The sequence below is a fragment of the Homalodisca vitripennis genome, chromosome X (genome assembly GCF_021130785.1).
Source record: "Homalodisca vitripennis isolate AUS2020 chromosome X, UT_GWSS_2.1, whole genome shotgun sequence".
NCBI lineage: Eukaryota > Metazoa > Arthropoda > Insecta > Hemiptera > Cicadellidae > Homalodisca > Homalodisca vitripennis.
Genome location: NC_060215.1, coordinates 22,540,095 through 22,560,339, shown reverse-complemented (window position 1 = coordinate 22,560,339; position 20,245 = coordinate 22,540,095). Strand labels below are relative to the sequence as shown.

Genomic DNA, 20,245 nt, shown 5'->3' with positions numbered 1-20,245 from the left:
TGAAACAATTAATTTCAAGTGATTTAAGATGAGAAGGAAGAGAGTTGTAGAGTTTAATGCCTGTTTCAGCAAAACAATTTAAAGTGGTTTTAAGGCTACATTGAGATGTTCTAAGAGAATTTGAGTTTCTAGTTTCTAGGTTATGAACAGATCTATTTGTAGGTATGGCATGTAAATTTCTTTTTGTATACAAAAGGCAATCTAAAATATAAAGTGCAGGTACTGCAAGAATACCATACTTTTTAAATAAAGGTTTACATTGAGTCCTCATGTTTACATTAGCTATAATCTTAATAGCACGTTTTTGTAAAATTAATAATTTTTTTTGTGTTACAATCATTGCCCCATACAATAATTCCATAAGATAAGAAACTATGAAGGTAGGCATAGTAGACAGTAATGAGGATATCTGTAGTTACAACATAGAATATTTTATGTATGCATGGTATAAAATATTACAAGTTTCAAAACAAAGTAAATTCTTTAATAACACTGATAGTACAATGTATCATGAATCACTGTGTGGACCCATCTCAGTGGTTTTTGAAGTGGTGTTAGGGTTCTGTGGAGGTGACTAAATCAATGATTTCACTCATGTCATTATTTTTGTTCTTATTTCAGTTTTTAAAATTGAAAATATATAATGTGTAAACAATTTAATACTGATATTATTAGAAGTATACTCTTGTAAGAGAATTGTATAGTTGTTTTCAAGACGGTTTAGAGGGAGCTCATGTAAGTATTTTTGGGACTTTTTCACTTGTTAAAATCTAAATTAAATTGTCAGTTAGTATAGTTTAGTTCTATATAAAGATGCACATGTTGATATTTAAATTGTGTTAAGAAGATATAAACAACATGTATTTTTTCTGCAGACTTTAAATTTTGAGCTGACCAAGGCCTACTTGGACCTTGTGGTGGCCTACGTCACTCTAATGATCCTTCTATCCAAAGTAGAGGATAGAAAAGCGGTGTTGGGACTTTTCAATGCAGCCCATGAATTGGTTCATAATCAAAGGCAAGTGACTAGCTTTATTCATATAGATGTTTACAACAGCCAAAATATTTCAATTTTCAATAGAAAATATAAGTATGTTGTGGAGAGTGATAATGTTTCCCTATGGTCAGGAAGTAGATAAGGAATGATTCATCACACAAAGAGATAAGTGATAGGAATTTCATAGTCACATACAGTTATCTCTTTTAAGTATTTATAGTATCTAGACAGTTATCCCCAACATGTACAAGTAAGTGTATGTAATACAATACACAAATTCAACCATACAGGATCTTTTACGATAAATAATCGATTGTGTAAAAGCATAATGCAATTGTTGCAAAACAATACAAAAGTTATTAAAAACACTCAGCATTATCAATCAAATTAAATGGTAAAAAATAATTTCCCTATTAAAATATTTCTTCAGTTCAGTTTTTAGTAGAAAACCGATCTAAGTTATATATCCATTTACCCTTTTGTGTATTCTCTCCCATTCTATGAAAATGTACTTTTTTCCCGTCTGCTGAATTGTAAAATATTTCATTCTCATGTATGCATTCATTAATTATTCACTATCAATCAATTCAAATATCTGTTCATTAAAATGTATATGGTACAAAGAATTTGTGTCAATGACCTTTATATCTAAAATTACTTAATAGACATGTTGCAGTCTTTTTATTAAGTACACTACTAATACCTAGATTCAATAAAATAAAACTTTAAACATGTAATTTAAGATATAATAATGTTAAAAACACAACATTCATAGTTGAAACTATGTGTAAAAGATTTTTAGTGAATAATCTGGAGTGCTTTTAAAATTATATATTTTCCCTAAATCCTAAAGTCATAATTGGTTCATGTCTAATATTACTTTCTAATACATTAAAAACTTTTCACAATATAAGAAGTTTTTTTGCTATGAAATTTTAATCGATGTTGTGGAATATTTACATTATTTGTACCTCTGGTATTCTTAAAATTGATTTAATTTCTTACTGTTAGTATCCTCAGAATATTATAAGTTATAGTCGCGGCAATAATATTTTTCACAATATAGTTTCACAACTTCATTGCCCTTTGTTCAGCGGTTTATTTTGCTCATATGTTATAATAATGTTTTCCACTATAAATAATTATATTCACAATATTATTGAATAAAAGCAACATTATCATGTACCAAACAGTGCACTTATCAATCATGTAATAAATTAACATACTCATTTCAGGTGGTTGATTAATTAGTTATATATATTTTTTTAAATATTTATCTTGAAATTATGTGCAACTACTATATATTTATATATAATTTTATATATTTATATATATAAATTTATATATATATATATATATATATATATATATATATATATATATATATATATAAAATTCAACCCAAGTTGTCCTTAGCACAATGGTGTATTAATTTATAAAAGATAAAATTAGATTGATGAAATGACAATGAAATATCAGAAGCATGTCTTTTCTATAACATACGTGCATAGTATGAACTATCAGCTTTTAACAACAGTGAATTGTTTACTGCTTGTTTTTGTTTTGTTTTGGCCATATCTGTGATATATCCTACTGTAGCGTTCATATTCATAAACTCATTTCAGTCAATCATGGTTTCAGTTTAGTGATACTTGGTATTAGTTAGTATTCTTTCATGGAAGCTTTTTTTATAACTTTAACCGATTATGTATATCCTGCTGATACCAAATTTTGATAATGTAAAAAATTATTAACAGTAATAGTTAATAGTCATTGGATGGTGTTATAATAACGATTTTGGGTTGGGTAAGTATTTAAACTTTAAACTCTAAAACACATTTTTGTTATGATATTTTTTAAAATTTTATTTATTTGTTATTTTTGGAATAGTTATTAAATTAAATCACTTTATGGTAATAATATTTTTCAGTTTTCTTAGTAATCTTTTCACAAGCGTTCAGTATGGTATTTATGATAATTTATCATAATAAAATTTTTTTTGTTAAATTGAATGTTAATTAAACTTTTCCAAATTATTTACTGACGTATTAATAATTAAAGTGATATGAAACATTCATAATATAATAATATAATTTTATTTATCAAACATTCTTTCAAGAATATTTTCAATTTTGTTGTATTTGCTTTTTATTTATTCCGTAGGAATGTTACTAGAATACATGTTATCAGGGAACAGTTAATTTAGGATGTTAATAAATGGAAGATAATAATGCAGATGTTTTTCTCTGTTTGGAGAGATGAACATAGGTTTTGATTTGCTAATCAAGAAGCTGTCAAACTTTGAGGCTGACGCCAAAATGTTCTAACACGGGTTGCTGCATTTGTTACAGTGATCAAAGTTTTCCTCGTCTTGGACAGATGATTATGGACTATGATCCTCCCCTCAAGAAGTTGTCAGAGGAGTTTGTGCCTCATGCTAAGCTGTTATACTCTGCTCTAATCTCGTTATGGCCTATCTATATTTCTCACAACCTCTCCGCAGACAAGTGGAGGTAAGATACAGTTAGTTGTTTCTAGTCAAACATTATTTATTAATGTTTTATAAAATTTAGTTAGAGTATTATAATATATAAAATAAGATAGATGAGATACTTTATCTTGTATGAAGGACCTGCTTTACAAATATGTGTCACTATAATAACCATCACCTAATTTTTCCGGTTCACACCGCTTCAAAGCATTGTAAATATTATTAAATACTTCAAGATAATTTGGCCTCAGTCTAGACTCAAACCACTACAACTACAGCCAGTTTTCAGTTGCCTTTTAAATTTGCTTTATTTTCGGCAAAAAACTTAGAAGGAAAATAAATACAGCAAACTTTTCTTGTTTTGTATTAATACACTTTATAAATTACTTAGTAGATAGAGTTTACACTTTTGCTACAAGAGAGCACCCCAGGATTGATTGATGTGCATGAAAAGAGCACCAAACTGCATGAGGGGTTGCACCCATACAATGTAAAACTTCAAAGAATTTAGTCCTAGAAAGATTTTAGAATAGTAGGACATAGATAGCCAAAGCACTTGGCTGTCTAAAGCAGGTGCACCAATAAAAGGTAACATAAGAAGGACTATGTTTAGAAGAATTTATTCATTATGGCAAATGTAAAATATATGTGACTAGCTACTTTACAAACCACTTACCATTCTTAAATACATTCACACTTATCATACTGTATATATAGGAATATGTATATATGGAGCCATGTCTAAATTTAACTTAGATAAAATTCTTACTAATCAAAAAAGCCTTAAGAATTGTGCTGATGTAATAAAATTTAGTTACAGTAAATTACTTATTTGCTAAGCTTAAAATTGTTACGGTTTATAGTTTATTGAGTTATTATTTAGTGTCTATTTGAAACAAACTACTGCTACGACACTTGTAACCAAGTGATTTTCGACCCCACATAATTTGGAATTTCACAAAAATAAAACTAGTTGCACAGATAAAAAATGTTTTTCACAGTTGCCAAATTAATTAAGATGGAATAAATTTAAATACAAACTAAAACAATATTTAACTGAGAAAGCACTATACTCCTATTCAGAATTTCCCTAGGTACTCTATGCTAGAAACATTCAATAAGAAATTATACAACATGTAAATTTTCAGAATCTGTAGAAGTCATTTCAAAGATTTCTGTTTTGTTATCACAAGTATTTTTGGTCCTTTTCTATTCTATAATTTAACATAGTTATTTGTCTTGAATTTATTCAAATACACTGTAATGTGTGACTTATTGAATAATGTATATTTTGACTTTAACTAGTAAAACTATGTATCATGACTCCAGTTATGTGCAAGGTATTCATTGATACTTTGCACTCCTTGATACAACACTTGGTTAGTCAGACTAAAACTACCAAATCGATTATGACTACAGTGATGAGTACAAATCATAATCATTTAGTTTTTAAAAGGAAAACAAAATAAAATCAAACAAAGAACTTTCTTGTACACTTTTCAACTAATCATATCAAACTCAAATAGTGAAATGCAAAACCAAACAAAATACCTTCTATTCTAAAATACTTTCTCTAAATCAAAAACTCCTTTATTTTCTATCTATGCACTATTGATTTAAATTGAGGTGGTTTATGTATTGTCCCAAGTTTTTAATGAGCTTTGTTAAATTTCAAATATTTTACTAAATGTAATATTCGATTAATATGTATCTCACCTAGCTCAATTTAATATTTTAGAAACATTCATATAGTGTAAATTAATACTGAAGATTTTGAAAACATAAGAGGAATCACAACTATCAAACATAGAATAGTGTATTGTTTCAATATCTTTCATGTTATAATAAAAAGGAAACATTTACTTTATATAGGTTTAAAAACATAATAACAACATGCCACTTCATACAAAAATGTGATAACTTTTAAATTTAGTAAAACAACTAAGCATATGATAGGTTAAGTTATTTTTTGTAATAAAAATTAAGGAGGAAGGAAAAAATAAACCTTAAGTTAGTTTTATGGACTATTTAGACATTGTGTTTTAAATCAATGATACTATCTGTAAATACTTTGAAATATCTGAAATTGAATAAAATACTTTTTTCTACACTTAATCAGCTCTTGCAAAAGGTAGAAACAAAATTAAACAAGTCTAATCAAAGTTTAATCTTAACTTTTTTATAATAAAATCAAAATAGTACTTAAAATTAAAATTTGTAAGAATTCAATTCAATTAATGCATAATTTCAATTATCAAATTCAAATAGGCAATTTTAAAATCTTCATTAAATATAAATTAACTTAATTACACATAAAATATATGTTGGTTATAATGAAGTTTTAAATCTAAACTATTCGGGAAAGTATTTAAACTATATAGTAAAACATAAAAAGTATTGATTACTTGAACTCCAATAGTTCAATAAAGATCAATTGAAATGTTTGCAAAATCATCCTGTACTTGTTATTGGCACAAAATCCCACCCAGTTCTGTGGTGGTCAGAGGAATGTTCAAAGGCTCTAAAAACCGCAGAAAATGTCTAAAAAATATTTAACAGATGTCCTATGGAACAAAATCTTGAAAGTTACAGAAGATGAGAGTAAAGGCAAGGCAAGTTTTCAAGTTGAGTCGGTGACAATCCTGGTTAGATTAAATTGAAAAAATAAAGAGAACCACTCCTGCGTCTGATCTTTGGAGAAAACTACGTTCAGTTTGCAGCAGGCCCTGTCCTCCTTCCATAATTGGTCTAGAACGTCGCGGTGATATAGTGACAGATCCTCAAACAGTTGCCAACTTGTTTGTGGCTCACTTTGAGGAAGTCTCAAAGACGTTGTCGTATTTGCTCGACTTTCAACATTCTAAAGCTGCTCAGGAAAGATAACCTATTAATTTAAATCGAAATAACGACTCCCCTTTAAACCTTCCCTTTACCATAAACAAACTTAATTTGTCCTTTAAGGCCACATCAAACTCCACTCCAGGTCCTGACAACATACATTATGCCATGTTGCGGAACCTGACGGAGGACACTAAGAAAGACCTTTTAACTTTATACAACAAAATTTACTTAGAAAATGTATTTCCTACATCGTGGTGTCATTCACATATTATCGCTCTACATAAACCGGGCCAGGATAGAGCGTCTCCAAGTAGCTATCGGCCTATATCCCTTACTAGTTACCTCTGCAAAGTCCTTGAAAGAATGGTCAATAGAAGGCTTGTTTGGTATCTGGCAAAAACAATCTTCTGTCGTCTGCTCAGTGTGGATTTCGGCAGGGTAGGTCTACTGCTGACCATCTGTTATGTTTGGAGACGTTCATCCTAAACTCTTTTATTCAAAGAAAACACTTAGCTGCTGTTTTCTTTGACTTGTCGGAAGCCTATGACACTGCTACTACCCAATGTGTGTTTTCACTGACTTTTATTAATTAGCAAGTTATGTCATAAATTTATAACACAATAAATAAAACTAAAAAACATCGGTATTTATTGTGTTATAAATTTTATGACATAATTTGCTAATTAAAAAAATTTTAGTGAAAACACATTGGTTAGTAAAGTGAAACGCCGCCTACCGCATCAGAATATGACGATCCAGTCAGAAATGGCAGCGCATAATGTACTTTACAATGTGTACCTAAAACAACCCGCCATTTTGGATTGGATAAACCTTTTGAGATGCGGTTTGCGGCATTCAACTCTACTAAGTGAGCTCTTTCAAATGAGGTATCACTCGACCCATGCTTCAATTTAAGTTTTCCATGTTTTCCTCTGTGGGCCGTCCCCCCATGGTTGGCATGTCATGGTAATAGCAAGGAAAAATAATTTACATAGTCATATGACACTGTGCAAAGTTTATAGATGTTATTTCCTATGGTTTTTAAAATATTAAGCCGTACCCATACTTTTCAAACACCCTGTATAAAAACTATACTATAACTATAAAACAATATAGTAATAATAAGTATAAAATTAGTTATATCAAATATCTATATAGTTTATACTTTTACTTTATAGCATGATTAAATGACGTTACAACAGTAGGCAATTGAGGCCATTGATAACCTCTTGTGTTTTATGGCCCTATAAAAAAATTAGGCTTTCTAATTATCTATAATATTTGTTATTTATTTAATACGTTTATTTTTTTATCGAATCACAGGGTCAATTTTCAAGTCAAATTATTTTTACAATCTATTTATAGTTTATTACATCAAGATTGTATTTCTATCCATAAAAAAATGCAGTATAAATTTTAAAAAAGTAGCAAACCATGTCTAAGACCTCAAACTCAATTTCTAAACTGGCAAAACCTTTAACAATAAATGCATGAATGTCTGTTTGTTCCAGGTCTGATCAGAAGTTAAGCCTTGTTGGAAACCCAGGACAGTTATTAAAGCCATCACAGACAGAGACTATATCCTGTGAATACTTGGCTCTCGAGTCAATGGAAAGATGGATTATATGTAAGTAATTACTAATTGACCTTAATACAAATTACTCTCTGTATACATTTATTTAGTTTATGAGTACATGATAATATGTGAGTAATTCCTATTTAACCTGTGTAACTTTATTTTCTCAAAAAAATTGTGTAGTTTATGAATACATTATGTGTATCAATTAAATGTTTTGACTAAGTGTAGTTTTTAAAGTTTAAATCAAACTAAGCTTCTTTGACAAACTGTATGGTAGTTGATAATTTTCCAATCAATTTTGATAGCCTCGTTACGTAACAAGGTTACATAATATTATGTGATTTAAATACTACCACCGATTAGACACCAAGAATAACAATTATAAAGGTTTAACCCATTGCGGATCGTATTGTTTTGGTGTGCGGGCACGAATTAATTTACGATCAGTGGCCGCACGAACAGCAATGGTGCGCCACATTGTATCGCTCGCTATTGTATACTAGAAATTCAGCTGTGAAGGTATTCGTTCAGATGGAACATGGGCCTGCTGGGGTATCCATGATGTAGGAACGATAACATGTGAGCAAGGTTCTGGGGTGGCAGGGATGATGTCTGAATCATAGTCTAAATAAAGCGGCTCGGGCGAAGCGATTTCAACACCCGGGCCATTGTCTAGACTAAACCCGCCAACATGTACGTCTGCGTTGTTTAGTTCTGTGTCACTAACCTTAAAGTATTATAATAACAATTGAGGAAAACACCCAATCAGAAGCACTAAAAAGCAGAGAGTAAACTCATATGAATGATTTTTCAACTTCAACATACAACTGCGATCTGTAGGATATTTATAAAACTTTAAAAAACTCTTAACGTAGTCCGTTGTTAAACACTCTTAGTTGACAAGTGAAGACGATCGCCCAATCTATCAGACATTAATAGAACTATTTGGAGTGAAACTTAAAAGCAGACCGCTTTTGCGACCTGAGCTCGTCATCGTTAGATCCGGCCGCTACGTGACGAGCCCAGCTCGTCAGTGATCCGCAATGGGTTAAATATCTGAATCCGTCAATTAATTCAGATGAGGAAACCGGTTTTTAAATTAGAATTCTATAAGGCCTTATCAGAGTGTCAATCACACATTTTGAGATTTAATAACACTTAGTAATTAAACAAACAACATTTTACAGCAAAATAAGAACGATTGGCCAATTGATCAGATACCGTATGACTGGTGTATAGTTGCAGTTGGATCTGTTGTCTGGTTGACTTAAACCTCATTCTCTATCCCATATCTTTGTTAATGTGTCTTCTACCCTGTCTAAAGCTCCGCAACATCCATGTGTCCATGTCTTATGTTAATTTGACTTGGACAACAGTTAAAAACAACGCAATTCTGCTTGAAGGGTTATAATGTTCGCACATTTTCTTGGAAGATTTAAGAATACAAAGTGTTGCTGAGAAATTTATACAACTACATATTCTTCCATGATAATACACCTACTAATCCAATTGTCTCAATATTTCATTTTTTTCACATGAGTACTCAATTTGATTTCATTTTATTTACACAAAGAACAGTGTTTTGACAACATACAAAAGTAGGTATGTACAAAGGTACAAACCTCATAAATCAACCATAATGTAAGAATGAGGATGATAGCTTACACAAAAGAATTTATTATTATTCAACACATCATCCTCTGCCACTAATTCCCGTAAATAAGAAACAAATTAGACTACTAGCAGGGTAAATACTTCTTTGTAAACTCCCAACTTAGTACAGCTATATTCTGGGACGTTTTGGATACCATCTCATATTCTAACATCCTTGATTAAGAAGTTCATTATTAACAAATGTTTTACTTAATTAATATCTTAATTCCAACTCAGAGCATGACTTTCTCTTCCCTATTTTTAGGTGTATATTTTGTTACTGCGGTGGACATTTGTTTCGATATCATGGTTAAAGTATAAATCTTTTTATCACATAATAGTTTTCCTCCCCTAATTGAAATGTGTAATTTGAAAAATTAAATCTACATAGTGTAATGAGTTTTAAATTTCCATGAAGTATTGTCTGAAAAATTTACTTTAGTATTATTTTTATTCAATACATTTATCATTTAAAATTTCATAATGTACTCTGAAAACGTATTATAGTACTGGCAGAGCTGGTTCAACAGTACCGGGTCAGACTGATTATCTGAATATTGCTAGTTCAGTCCTGTTACTGGGCCAACTCCTAACTAAATTTTCATGCCTATTTGACCCGTAAAAAGCTGTTGGAACGGGCAGGGCAATATTATTTTATAAACACATTAAATAAAAATTAACATGGAAAAATACTCTTCACTTTCATTTTTAATGGCTGTAAACTATTGTGACAGCACTGCAAAATGTGTATATATTTTAGTCAAGAATTTAAATTAAATGTTTATTTGAGCAAAATATATTACAAGATCAGTTAACTCTGATGACTGATTGATCATCTGTTGATAGTCTGTCTTTCTCAATATTTTCGTCTGTTTGGGCAGTTGATGATCATTCGAAATGAATTGTCATCAAGTGACATGTCAGTATTTAAAACAAGCATACCAGTCATACACTTGAAATTTTTCCATAGTGTAATCTCTGTATGCTGTTTTCCATCAAGTGACATGTCAGTATTTAAAACAAGCATACCAGTCATACACTTGAAATTTTTCCATAGTGTAATCTCTGTATGCTGTTTTCCATCAAGTGACATGTCAGTATTTAAAACAAGCATACCAGTCATACACTTGAAATTTGTCCATAGTGTAATCTCTGTATGCTGTTTTCCATCAAGTGACATGTCAGTATTTAAAACAAGCATACCAGTCATACACTTGAAATTTTTCCATAGTGTAATCTCTGTATGCTGTTTTCCATCAAGTGACATGTCAGTATTTAAAACAAGCATACCAGTCATACACTTGAAATTTTTCCATAGTGTAATCTCTGTATGCTGTTTTCCATCAAGTGACATGTCAGTATTTAAAACAAGCATACCAGTCATACACTTGAAATTTTTCCATAGTGTAATCTCTGTATGCTGTTTTCCATCAAGTGACATGTCAGTATTTAAAACAAGCATACCAGTCATACACTTGAAATTTTTCCATAGTGTAATCTCTGTATGCTGTTTTCCATCAAGTGACATGTCAGTATTTAAAACAAGCATACCAGTCATACACTTGAAACTTTTCCATAGTGTAATCTCTGTATGCTGTTTTCCATATTAAAACTGTTTCAGCAGTATTTTTAGCTAGCAGGTAAAACTTCATAGCTGCACGTTGTAGTTAACTGCCACAATAAAAACTGAGATAACTGACAATCACTAGCAAAAACAATCACTACTTATGAACAAAACAAGCCAGGTGGCACTAAGTTGTGCTATACATGTCCAGTGAGGTAATTACGTGCCACGTAAACCCCACTGCCAGCAATACTATTATAGTTTTTTGGGTACTCGAATAGCAAAACCCATTAGCTCACATATAGAAGAATTGAAGAATTGAATTTATTTCCAACAGCAAATATGTACAGTCATTAACAAAATACAATCTTTGGAAAGACTGACCACTTTTACAAGTAGTGTGGCCAGTGCGAGTACTTAAATTACAAGTATCTTATCTGCGTCCAGATAAAAGTTCAATTGTTTCAGCCGGGCTGCTCTCTGTGGCGTCCACATAAGTCTTATCACTACTATTGATCTAAAACACTACCAACTTAAACTCAGAACCAAATCTAAAACTGAACTAAAATCTTCCTGAAGTACAACTTGTACCTTTTACTCTAAAATAGTTTTATTTATTTACACACAACTACTTTTCCTTTATATATCATAAAAATAAGTTTCCCTGTTGAAAATGAACTACATGAAATAAAAATAAAACTTGGTTAGCAGTTTAAATGAAATTAAAATAAACTTTGCACACAAAAATAATTCAAATTCAATAATAAAATAATAATAATATAATAGATTACATAACATTACAAACAAACTTAAAATTAATCCTCGTTTATTTACATGGTTTTTATTATTTTTATTTATTCATTCTTTATTTGTACAAGTAATTTTATTTGAAAAAGAACAAACAATCCTCTATTGTCAGTAAAAATTCTTTTAATTTCCTATAAAAAAAACTTATCGTTAACGGCAATTTTCAACTCATATGGTAATTTATTGAATAGTTTCGGCCCATTGTACATAAAAGACTGCTTTAGGATTGATTTATTGACTTTTGGTAGTCGAAACATTCTCTGGTCTATACTTCTAGTACCGTAATTTAAGTCCGTAGTTCCCAAATTACCACTTTTAATGTAAAATAGCCTAAGTACCTTAAATACAAATAGATGTTGCAAAGGTAGTATTTTAAGTTTAGCAAAAATTGGGAAAGAACTGTCACGTCTTTTTTTATGAGAAATAAATCTTATAAAATGGTTTTGCACAACTCTTAATTTCTCTATTAGATATTTAAAAGTACTTCCAAAGCAAACTAACCCATATTGTAGTCTTGATTCGACCAAAGCAAAATACAGAGTTTGTAACAAATGTTCGTCACAAAAATTTCGTAGAAAGTAAAATTTTCTAATTGAAGATTTAAATTTTCTTTGCAAAACTGTTACGTGCTTATCCCATGTTAGCTTCCGGTCAAAAATGACTCCTAAATATTTAAAATTATCCTGTTTTTCAATTTGCTTACAATTACATAGATTTACGTCGCCTCTGCAAGTAAATTCGTGAAATACAAGTTCAGAATGAAAGTTGAAATCATTGAAACCAAAATTTACATATTTTGTTTTCTCAACGTTTACAAACATTTTGTTTGTAAGACACCAATTTTTTAAAAATAAATCATCATTAATTTGGCTAAATAATAATTCCGTATTCTTCTGGGAATAAAAGAAGGCAATATCGTCGGCGAAGGCACTAGCCTTGCCATTAAAACTGAGTTCCAATAAATCATTTATAAATATCAGAAATAGAGTGGCAGAGATGACACTTCCCTGCGGCAACCCTGTAGTGACCGGCAGTGGCGCGCTGACAGCGTGACCAACCCGCACACGCTGCTCCCGCCCCGTGAGGAAGCTGCGGAACCAGCTCAAGGCTCAAGGCCACACCCCGCACTCCCGCCATCTCCATTTTTAACAACAATATGTCATGATCGACCAAGTCAAATGCTCTTTGGAAATCAATGAATAATCCCGTCGATTTACTACCCTCGTTTAAACTAGAATAAATCAAATCCGTTACATTAACAAGTGCATCCTCGGTAGACGATCCCTTCCTAAAACCATATTGATTACCACTAAAAAAATTTATTTTATTCAAATAACTAACTAATCTTATTTTCATTAATTTCTCGAAGATCTTTGAAAAAATAGAAAGCAAACTAATAGGACGTAGGTTGTCTAATTTAATGGAAGTGTTCTTCTTATAAATAGGGACAATAATACTAGACTTTAACTTCTGAGGAAACAAACCTGTAGAAAAACTTAAATTAATTATTTTAGCGAGAACAGGAGACAATACGCGAGCAACATGTTTCACCAATGCAACACTTATATTGTCGAAACCAGAAGATTTTTTATTTTTTAAGCTTTTAATAACTTCAAACACTTCATTTTCATTTGTTGGAAGAATAAAAAAAGAAGACATCCTAGGTAATAAGTTTAGCTCTATAGCATCGTTATTGTAGTATTGCATATTATTTTGTACAGCGATAAAATAGTTGTTTATTGTATCAGCTACAATGATTGGATCAGATAAAATTTCTCCGCTATCTAATGCTACCTTTTCAACGGACTTTTTATTAACTGCCCCACTCAAATTATTAACTATTTTCCATTGAAGGGCTGTATCTCCCTTTGCTTCATTAATTTTCTTAGAATAATATTGATTTTTTGTAAGATTTATTTCAAGTTTTAATTTATTACAAAACCCACTATAATAGCATGAAAAATTTCTATCATATGGCCTGGATTTATAAAGATGAAAAGATGATATAACTTATTTTTTCTTTTCAGTTTTTCTAATAGCTTATTATTTATCCAAGGACTGATTAATTTAGCTTTGTTTAATTTATCATTTTTCAAACATTGACTTTTTTTACATTTGTCTATAGTATTTAGTAAAGTTTTTAAAAAAACAATTAAAACTATCATCAATATTATTATTTATAAAACATTCATTCCACTGTATCAAATCCAAATCTAATAATAGCTTATCGTAATCTATTTGGCCTTGAAAGTTATTCTGATTATTTACGCTATTATTTACAACCTGATTTTTACAACTAGGAAGCGTCAGTTTTAAGCCTAACATACAATGATCAGTTAAGTCAACATCAAATATTGCACTCTTAAACATGGAAACATCACGGTGTCTGACAAAAATGTGATCAATACACGACTGTGAGTTGGCATTGATTCTGGTTGGACGATCAATTAACTGAACAAAGCCATTACTACTTAATAAACTTAGATAACTATTTGCATTTCGTGTGTTCTCTGTTATGTTTAAATTTATGTCCCCAATTAATACTGTGTTATTATAAATTGATGTTAATTCATTGCCTAGCTCCACAATAAAATCATTTTCACTAAAACTGTGTAGCCTATAAATGCAAAAAAGATTAAAAAAGAAGTCTTTAAAGATAATTTTTAAAAGTAAGGTATCAGCTGTTGTTAAGCTCAAATTTAGGTTCGACACACAAATTTCGTTTGATATGTAGCATAAAATTCCCCCCGATCTTAAATCATTGTTACAGCAATGGAATGTGTTGTAACCAGGAATATTATAGACTTCAACTTCGTCACCACCAATCCAAATTTCGCTAAGAACAATAAAACTTATTTTATGTTCAATTTGATTTAAAACTAATAAAACACTGTCAAAGTTTTTTCTGATGCTTCTTATATTTGCATAAATTATGTTCTGATTTAGGCCTAAGTGATCTTGAGAAATATAAAAATTATTAAAACAGTTAGTATCTACGTTTGTATTTTGATGCATATTTTTAAATATGTTTACTTAGTAAGGTTTCCATGTTTGGGTATTTTGAAGTGCAACTTACATGCTTATTTGAGTGAGTCCATATCTGCATAAGTTTATTTTCTTCACCGGTTCTCCCTCACTTTTCCGAATAAAAAACTATATATAACTTGATAACCCTCTAATACTTGTTTTCATGATGTGGATTGCTAGAGTTGGGATAATTCCATTGTGCTTATTTCTTTCTATTTTTTCGCATGAAAATCAGTTAAATAATTTTAAATAAGAAAAATCGCAGGGACAGGATATGAAAAATAAGGTAAATAGCGTAGTGATGAAGTTTTTGGCTATAAAACCTGATAAACCCGTCAAGAATCACCAGGTGTAGGTGTGTTGCCTTGGTAAAGAATCCATTATAAAAATCTTGCGCAGAATTTGGCATAACATTATTTTTAGTTAGGATTGTACGTACATATAGTTTCTCATTTACATTGGTCAGACTCATCATCTTTTATCATTAAAGTCATTATCATTTCTATCTTTGCCATTATTATGGCAATTCAAATATTATTGTGATTTACTTTATAAATTAATATTGATGTGGTAGCATTTATGTATTGATTTTGAACGCTTGTTTTGTATAAAGAATAATTTTTTAAAGGCAGCAAATGAAAATATTAACAAATTTTTCTTATGCTGCACAATGTATTTTATTTATAAAAATCTAGATGTTAAAATTTGAGGATGTAATAAAACAGAATGTATAATTTCAAATGCAATTTGTAAAATTTGTTGGTGAATTATTTATAATAAATTACGATGGGTGTTTAAAATATGTTCATAATTTAGTTAATAACAAATCTCAAATTGCCAAAAGACAGTGGAACAAGAAGAAGTATTTTGTGGGTTTTTGGAAATACACATGCAGTGCCCAAAAGCCAAGGAAATACAAAACATTATTTTAAAACATAATTCACCTAGTTTTACATTAGAGCAGTGTGTGTTTAAACTATACACTTACTAACTGTATAAAGCTAACAGTCTGTTGTTGTTTTAGATACTAGAAACAAACAACTTAAGAAAATAAGGTATTGCAATTTCCATAAAGAATAAGCATCTATTGAATGTAAACTATACGATAATAGTTGGGAGAGCCAGTGTCCACACGGTCTAAGACGTTGGACTTTGGATCTCAGTTAGAGATAGTGCAGGTTCAAGTCCTGTTTGTGACTGAAGCACTTTTTATCAGTAATATCAACCATGTATTATATATGATAAGATCTCCTTATTCTGTTTGATAAGATCCTGGCAGAGACTAGTGGCCCATGAGGACAATGAGAATAAGGCTAAAAAGATCTCCTCCTAATTTAAAATATGGTCCTCTTCTATTACAAAAATTTATAACCAGAAGTAATGTAAACCTAGAATAAACCAATGGACGATAAGATAAGATAATAATTAGGTAAAAAATTGACTAATGTTCCTGACCATTGAATACAAATGCGATCTTGCAGAATAAATAAGAAACAGTTTCAAGTAGTTTTCGTTGTTCCCACTAGATACTAGTTTTGTTCTTTTATTTATATCTTTCAGACCCAATAAATCAACCATTTCTGTATAAATAATTTACTCTTCATATTTTTTACAAACCCTTTCAATATGCAGGGACCATTGTAACAGAATCTATATGAAATCCCAGAAGCTTGACAGATTCCATGTTAATTTCTTGCTTAACGCTTAGAGTTAGGTATTGTGTTTTTTTGAGGATTGGAAGATAGTTTATTGGAAGAAAACCAGCAAAGAGCCTGCTCTTCTGCTTGTTTAGTGATATGTTTTAAATAATTAAGATTTTTGTGACGGGCCATTAAAGTGGTATCATCAGCATAAATAATCAAATGAACATTTAAATTTTGAGGCAAATTATTTATATATACTAAGAAAAAGAAGGGACCTGGAACAGAGCCTTGAGGCACACCTGTCTTGATGAGTTTTATAGATTAACTTCTATTTTTTACTGAAACAAATTGACTCCTATTAGGTAGATAAGACTGAATTATTTTTAATGAGCTATCCTCAATACCGTAGAAATTTTAGTTTATTTAACAGAATATTAAATGGAACACTATCAAAAACCTTCTAAGATCACATAGAACTACAGAAACTGACTCTTTTCTTTCAAAAGCATCCTAAGATAAATCAATCAAATTAAGTACTCCAGAGGTAGTAGATTTATCCTGCCGAATACGTAGGGCATACAATTTGTTATGACCTACTTATGTAATATGACATGGAAGGTTTTTTACTGCCATTAATTTATTATGGGTGGGTGTTGTCAAATGTAAACATAACTAGATAATACATCACCTTAATACAAGAAAGGAAATCATGATCATACGTGATCTAACCACTGCTAAAACGTCGTACTACTCTCTTTTCAAAACGCTTCTACAATGTTTATTATGAATCTGAGGAAACTCATCCACATTCATAATCAAATCAAATCAAATCATTTATTGTCAAGATGTAATGTACATACATATAACAACGTCAAATATTAGGCTAAAATAGTCTATTCTAAATTTTCTCTTAATACAGTATAAAAATCATTGACACTGTACAGGCAAGATTTGAGTAACAATTTTTTTTTACACAGTTCTTAAAATTAGTTCTACTTAATTCTTTTATATCTAAAGGCAATGCATTGTACAGCTTAATTCCTTGATACTTAAAACTGGATTGGGTGCTTGAAAAATTACATTTTGTTAATACTAGGTTATTTCTATTACGTGTATAGTAACTATGGATATTACTATGGTTAGAGAGATAGTTAAAATTATCTTTTACATACAAGAGCACATATAATATATAAATAGAAGGCAGTGTTAAAATATTAAGTTTTATAAAAAGAGGTTTACAGTGTTCGCGGTTTCCTACATTACATAGCAGCCTTACAGCTCTTTTTTGTAGAATAAATAGCTTGCTTGCAGCTTGTGAGTAACCCCACAAAACAATCCCATAGGTTAGACAACTGTGGACATAAGCATAGTATATCTGCAGCTGAACTTGTGGTGTTTTTTGTTTTTTTTAATACAAGAGAGGTATGTATATGGATACTTGGAGAACTATCACCTAGGGAGTTCAAATCATTAATAGAGCCCAATAACCTTACAATATCTTCATTGGCTTTTTTGTACTTGTAACACACTACTGTCTGACCAGTAGGAAAGTAGGAAGAGAACAGACTACATGAGGGCCAACCCCTTACACCAACTTCTGGAAGCAATAATGGGAGCAGGTGACCAACTGAACATCTAACCTGTGAAGAGAACTAAGTATGTGGCTAAAAAGATTCTGTTTTCTTGATAAAAGTTTTAGGGGTTCTAGACAGTAACCTTTCATGGACAAAGCATGTAAACAACATCTGCAAAAAGGGCAGGTCTGGCATCTATGTTGTCAAACGACTGAAATGGATTGTAACTCTGGAAGCTGGGAAAACAGCCTATTATGCACTAGTTGAATCTCATATGAGTTATGGTTGGTAGTTGGGGTTGCTCTTCTGGAAACCTCAATAGAATATGTGTCCTACAAAATAAAGCAGTTAGATCTCGAGCCGGTCTAGAGCCTCTTCAGAGTTGTAGTCACTTGGCATACTCACTGTTATAACCCTCTACATCTACGAAGCCATCTTACCTGTTGACAGGCTAGACCTACAAACAAATGAAGACATCCACAACTACCACACTCGCCATGGCTCCAGATACTTGTTACCTCAACATCAGGCTGCACTTTATGGGAAAAAAACTTTTTTACATTGGCCGAAAACTCAGAAACTTGCTACCAGACAACCTTAGGAACTTACCAGGAAATAAACTCAAGAAAGAACTTCGAGATTTTTTAGTGACAAGACCAGTATATACTCTGGAAGAGTTCCTGACAAGTAGTATATAGTCAACTTAAGTATTCTTTGCTCATGACATTATTACTGTACTTAATGTTCATTTAATAAAGAATTTTGATTGATTGATTGAATATTTTGCTTCTGACAATTGTCACTTACATCTATTCACTACTTTTTTGTTTTTACCATATTGATATAATTTCATATGTAATTCTTGTATCTTATTGTTTTTAACTTATATAACTTGATACTGTTACATATCTTAAAAATATTGTAGCTAAAGAAACTTTTGATTGGTCGGTAGGTAATTATATAAACAAAACATGTTTTGGTTTCGTGTTCATGTTTGTCATATGAAAGTCGTTGGTTCCAATTGGTTTCATGCTGTGACATCTAGCTAAAGAAACTTTTGATTGGCCGCTAGGTAATTATATAAACAAAAAAACATGTTTTGGTATTGTGTTCATGTTTGTCATATCAAAGTTGTTGGTTCCAGTTGGTTTCATGCTATGTCATCAAGCCCTCCAACAAGAACAACCGAACAAGCTCTGGCTCAGTGCTCTGGAGAACAGTTGGGTGGTGGCTCTCTTCAGGGATGAGGTCATCTACATACATGCATATATCCAAGGATTCTTTGATACTATCAAGGGCTATGGCAAGAGAATATCTGAAGTCAAGGACTGCTATAACCAAGCGATACAGAAAGCGTGAGTATAATGTCCTATTTAAAAAAAGTAATACCATAATTATTTAGCTATTACTTTCTAATTTTTAGTTCTGAAAACAATCGTAAGGGTTAAGTTAATATTAACCCTTTTAACCCCGACGTCCGTACTATACGGACGTCGTAAAAATGGCGTCAACTCCCGACGTCCGTATAGTGCGGACGTGCACTTTTTATTACTTTACTGGCCATCTATTTCACCAAATGCTTTGAAATTTCACAGACTTGTGCACAAAGATATTTTGCATCGAAATATATTAGTTTGTAATGGTTTGACTTCGTATTTTGTCAGTCTGTGACTGAGCAATTGCAGTTTGTCTCGACTGACTGCTCACGCTTGTTGCAGACAGCTGTATATCACGTGGTTGTGAATATTCCGTTTTCTTCACAGTTTTAAGTTTAAGCAGTGTAAAGTAAGGCAGTTAAAGTTTAGTTTATTATTTGTTTGATTTCAAAATGAGTAAAAGACATCGTTCAAAGTCTCCCGTAAGTGAAAATGCACTAATTGGTAACCTAGTTGCAAATGGTGTGGATGTGATTAGTGACCCCAATTGTTTTGGTGACCACAAGTGCTAAAACATTTTGTAGTGATGTAAATATTGTTTTAAAACTTTTTTAAAATTTAGATTACGAACAGTTTTTAGTTATTTTGTCAGAAATAACTTTGGTTTTATGTTTATTTTAAGTACTGTAAATT

The 20,245-nt window shown here is 31.0% G+C and overlaps 1 protein-coding gene across 1 annotated transcript in view; it reads left to right on the top strand.

Moving 5' to 3' along the window:
• Positions 1 to 20,245, top strand: part of LOC124368767 (membrane-associated protein Hem) — an 81,965-nt gene that overhangs the window by 10,226 nt on the left and 51,494 nt on the right. The window contains exons 4-7 of the mRNA XM_046826119.1: positions 876 to 1,018; positions 3,349 to 3,510; positions 7,841 to 7,956; positions 19,321 to 19,531. Of these exons, the coding sequence (XP_046682075.1) occupies positions 876 to 1,018; positions 3,349 to 3,510; positions 7,841 to 7,956; positions 19,321 to 19,531 (632 nt within the window). The remainder of the gene's footprint in view (positions 1 to 875; positions 1,019 to 3,348; positions 3,511 to 7,840; positions 7,957 to 19,320; positions 19,532 to 20,245) is intronic.